At 40.6% G+C, this 4,590-nt stretch overlaps 1 protein-coding gene across 1 annotated transcript; it reads left to right on the top strand.

Annotated features, from left to right (window-relative positions):
• The first annotated feature begins 344 nt into the window (after window positions 1–344).
• On the top strand, window positions 345–3,911 carry LOC122256389 (uncharacterized). Its single transcript, XM_043021044.2, has 5 exons — window positions 345–449; window positions 903–1,033; window positions 1,141–1,322; window positions 2,747–2,844; window positions 3,206–3,911. The coding sequence occupies exons 1-5, from the start codon at window positions 445–447 to the stop codon at window positions 3,414–3,416; spliced, it is 627 nt and encodes a 208-aa protein (XP_042876978.2). The 5' UTR covers window positions 345–444; the 3' UTR covers window positions 3,417–3,911.
• The last annotated feature ends 679 nt before the right edge of the window (window positions 3,912–4,590 follow it).

Raw genomic sequence — 4,590 nt, 5'->3', positions numbered from 1 at the left:
AAGAGGGGGAGAAGAAGAAAAAAACAGAGTAATGATAATAATAAGAAGGAGAAGAGAAAAGAGCAGGAGGATAAGAAGAAGAATAAACAAGCAAAAGAAAAGGAAAAAAGGAGAATAATGATAATAATGATAAAATGAATAATTATAAGAAGAACAATAAGAAGGCAGAGGATGGCAAAAGCGGAAACGAGGAAACCGAAAGACAAAATCTCGGAAATGCGACTAGAAAAAAGAAACGGAGACTAGGAGGCACGAATAGGAAAGAGGGAGAGAGAGAGAGAGAGAAAGAGAGAGAGAGAGAGAGAGACAGGTGTGCCTGCGATAGGGCGGGGCTTAGAAGGGGCGGGGCAGAAAAATGGAAGTATATAATTCCCTCCAGAGTTCCCTGCTTGTTGTAACCCAATCCTTGTGATCTTGTGTGTGTGTTTCCTCTCCTGCTGCATAATGTGGTGAGTATTTGTGTGTTTATGGTTGTGTAGTCTTTTTAAGGACGGATTAGATATTAAAAAAAAACTAATATACAACCAGGTTTAATGACAAACTAACACGTATATATGTGTTTGTATCTTTGTTGGAATATAATTATCAGTGTGATAAGATGTTTCTTGGGTTTAAAAAAATCAATAGATTAAATAATTGGAACAATGATATGTAATTCTACAGGCAATGAAGAAACCCAGAAAATTAAGAAATATCAGGTAAGCTGAGGTAATTAGTTAAATAGATTTAAGAAGTGTTTTTTAAGTGAAATCAACTCTCAGAGCCTAAGAAATACCAGCAAAGAGAGGTCATATGGCGAGAGAATCAGCATTTAGCTCTCACTCGAATACAAATCACGAATAGCATAAATTATCGTCGAGCGTCCAAACGCGAGCAAGCGCCTGACCTGGTGTAAATTCCAGGTCGTTTGTGGTGCTGACGGTGGCGCTGGCGGCGGCGGGAGCGACGGCGCTGGAGCTGAAGGAAGCCGTGGCGGAGGCAGAGGCGGAGGCGAGGTACATCTACATCAACGCCGCCGCCCCGATCACCATAGGTCAGTGCTTCCTTGCAGCGCCTGCCTTCCGTTGCAATCAATCTGTCGCTTCTGGTTCTCCGCGGATCCCCTCAAACGCGTCCTCAGAACCGCCCCTTTTCCCGCAGCCGCCCTCATGAACGTCCCGATCTCGCTGGCTCTCCCGTCCCTCAACCTGTTGCGCGGAAGGTCCTTCTCGTCTTACTGGAGAGCCGAGGAGGAACTGCAGGACGACCTTGAGCAGCTCTTCGACGACCCTCACTACCTCGTGGAGACCAACAAACTCGCGGCCTACTTTTCTTACCTCAAGGTTCGTCCTAATTCTTGCTATGATGTTTAGTATTACTGTCACTACCATCATCACCACGTTGTAAATTATCATTGCATAGTCACGTCGAGCATCGATTTATTTATTTGTTTAGATAGTTCAGCTTTCATTGTTTAAAAAAAATGCTACCATCGCAAAGCACTGTCCTTTTTTTCAAACTGTTGATACATATTTGAGCTCCTGAACGGCGAATTCGTTCAAAATGGCGTGGTTTATACACTGTCTCTTTCGTCATTTTCTTAATACCCTTATTGCGCAAAGGGTCAAGGTCACATTTTCAGATTTTTTTCGGGAATAACTTTGATTTGTTATTGAGTATTTTGCATATGAAATTTCCGGAACTCAAGTCTTTCAGGTAGTTGAACAGTGAAACCTGTCCATATTTAATCATAAGTGATGATCGTTTTACCATGACAAAAAAAAGAGAGAAAAAAAAAAAAAAACTTGTCTACTTCCCCACACGACCTTATTCCCACCCGACTGCTTGGACAGCCACTTTAGTCTTCCTTCCTCCAATCCCTCAATCCCTTGCCTCCTCCTCCCGCACTCAATTCACGCGTAACCACATCCTTCCGCCGTATCCCCTGTCGTCCTATATCTTCTCCTATTACAAGCTATTTCGGTCTGAATTTCCTCATCCTCCTCTCGTCTCGTTACTTGTTCAGAATAACATGCAATATCTATGAGCTTTCATTCAATGCATGAGAAAAAACACACACGGTTTACTGTATTAAGAGAAGTAAACTCTAATCATTATTTTTTTGTTAATTTCTTTAAAAAGGGATGTAATTAATACTTACTATATTTAGTTCTTCACGGTCCTATGGAGTCGAAGCCTCATGGGGGTTTCAAAGCTTCGTTTATTGTATTTGAAACATATGGCAAAGCAGTAAAACTATTTGTGGATGCTCTATTTGGCGTTGTTGAAGCAATATGTAGATCATTCTATTACCCTTGTGTTTTTTCTTTCTTTCTTTACCTTAGATTTTCACATTCAACAATCTTAATATAGAAATACCTTTACATTCGCAGTTCGTCAAAATTATCATATGAACGTGATTCGGTTGTACACAAAAAACTTGGTTTATTTTTTTTATGAAAAACAAACTACGGCTCATACACAACATAAGATGATTTAACAATGTGAATACCAGTATCGCGAGAATAGGCTCCACTGTGAAAAAAAACGGAAACTGACATCGATCTATTTTTTTTTTTCTATTTTTTATTCTTTATACATTTTTCTTTCTGCATGAGGGAAGATGAGAATGTAACCCACACACACATATTTGTATATGTGCGCGCGCGTGTGTGTTTGTTTGTGTGTGCGTGAGAGCCGCGTCCCAAGGCTTGAGAAAAGGGGCCTTACGTGTTTCTCTCGACACCCAAAAGTTCTCTCTCGACAGGTGGAGAACGAGAAATGTCGACAGAAGTTGCTGTGTGAGTTGGCGACGGATCCCGAGGCCTTCTTCCCAGCCTCTGACATTTTCCTCAAGGAGCTGCAGTGAGTTCTGTATTTATCTTTTTTTTCTAGTTGTTTAGTTGAAGAAAATAAAGGCGATTTATACGCTTTTATCTTCGTTCTTTAGTGATTGGCTGGCTGGTCGTCCCGCCACCCTTTACAATAATAGAAAGTACACACATGTAGTTTCAAATGTGTGTGTGTGCGTGTGCATGTGTGTGTGTGTGTGTGTGTGTGTGTGTGTGTGTGTGTGTGTGTGCATGTGTGTGTGTGTGTGTATGTGTGTTTTAGAATATAATCACGCCTGTCAAAGGTGACTGCACATCCATATCAGTATCAGTCCAGCTTCGAACCTCAACCCCCTAAGCGAATGATTCTCCCCTCCCCCCCCCCCCTCGCCCAGGCCTTCGCACGGGCCGGTGACACAGGACCCCAAGAACCGTTTCTGGCTCTACCAAGAGGCGTCTCGGGCCGGTCTCGTGGGCGGACGCGGCGAGTGCGTCCGCCTCTTCCCCTCCTGCAGGACGCCCATCACGGATGTCATCAACACCAACGTCCTCAAAGTGTGGCAGTTCATCGGAAGGAAACTCAACATCAGCTTCACCGATAATTAGGGTCACAGCTTTCAGTTCAAATACTTTATTCAATATATTGCAATCCCTTTGATATTAATTGTTACTTTGTTGCAAAATAGATTGAAACAGACATGATAGGTGACTTAAGATGCATTCACTATTATTTTATTATATTTCACTCATCGATAGAAACATTTTATATTTTTTACCCTTCCCTAAAAAAAGCAATATAAACAAACTAAACTATGAGCTTCCTTATTATTACTATTCGCCTCAACATCATTAAGTTCAAAGTCATTCCCTAAGCTTCGAGGCACTTCATAATCATTGCAAATATATCTTTTCTGAAGACATGTAGCAAGTGCACAAAATCGGCTGTCAGGTCTGTTGCATACGCCAGTATTTATATGCTTGTTTTTGGCATACAGGCATATATGTAATCTTACGTAAAGTTTGTCATATTTTCGGGTTTTACCAAATGGAACCTTGCAAATGTACTTATTTATAAAATATATGATATTTATTTATTGTGATTATAGTTTCCTTACAAATCCCTTTTTGTGTATTTTTCCAAAACCAAAGTAGATTTGGTTGTGTTGGTCCGTGGCAGTAGAGCATTTTTTTCTCTGCCTCAAAACCTATGATATGAAAAGAACGCGGCAGTCTACATACTGCCGCCACCCCACTTTAGGTACATTGAAACTGAAAGTCAATCAACATCGAGCTTAAAGCAGAAAGGCAATATCAACAGCATGACAATACCTTCAGTATTCCAATTAAAGTTGAACGAAACATAATTATATTTATTTGTGGCCAAAAAAAATTGTGGGATGAATGATTCCGACATCTATATTCCATACTCCATAGTGGGGTGGCGGCAGTATGTAGACTGCCGCGTTCTTTTCATATCATAGGTTTTGAGGCAGAGAAAAGAATGCTCTACTGCCACGGACCAACACAACCAAATCTACTTTGGTTTTGGAAAAATATCAGTCTTTTTCAGTGTTCAGAGATCTAATAGGTTTAATTGACCAATTATCTAATTGAGGGAATAATAATGAATGGTCTCATGTGGCACCTACTACACTCAATCAATGTCAACAAGACAGATATCGTTGGATTTACGACGCTATCTTATGTGTGAGCCGAGATACGAGCGTTAATTGGTTTAATTGGCCAATTATTCAATTAATGAAATTGATGAAATGTTTCA

Source organism: Penaeus japonicus, unplaced genomic scaffold (assembly GCF_977035675.1).
Source record: "Penaeus japonicus unplaced genomic scaffold, GWHDUDI00000001_assembly GWHDUDI00000011, whole genome shotgun sequence".
Taxonomy (NCBI): Eukaryota; Metazoa; Arthropoda; class Malacostraca; order Decapoda; family Penaeidae; genus Penaeus; species Penaeus japonicus.
Note: the sequence above shows the minus strand (reverse complement) of the source record. Positions and strands in the feature narration are given on the sequence as shown.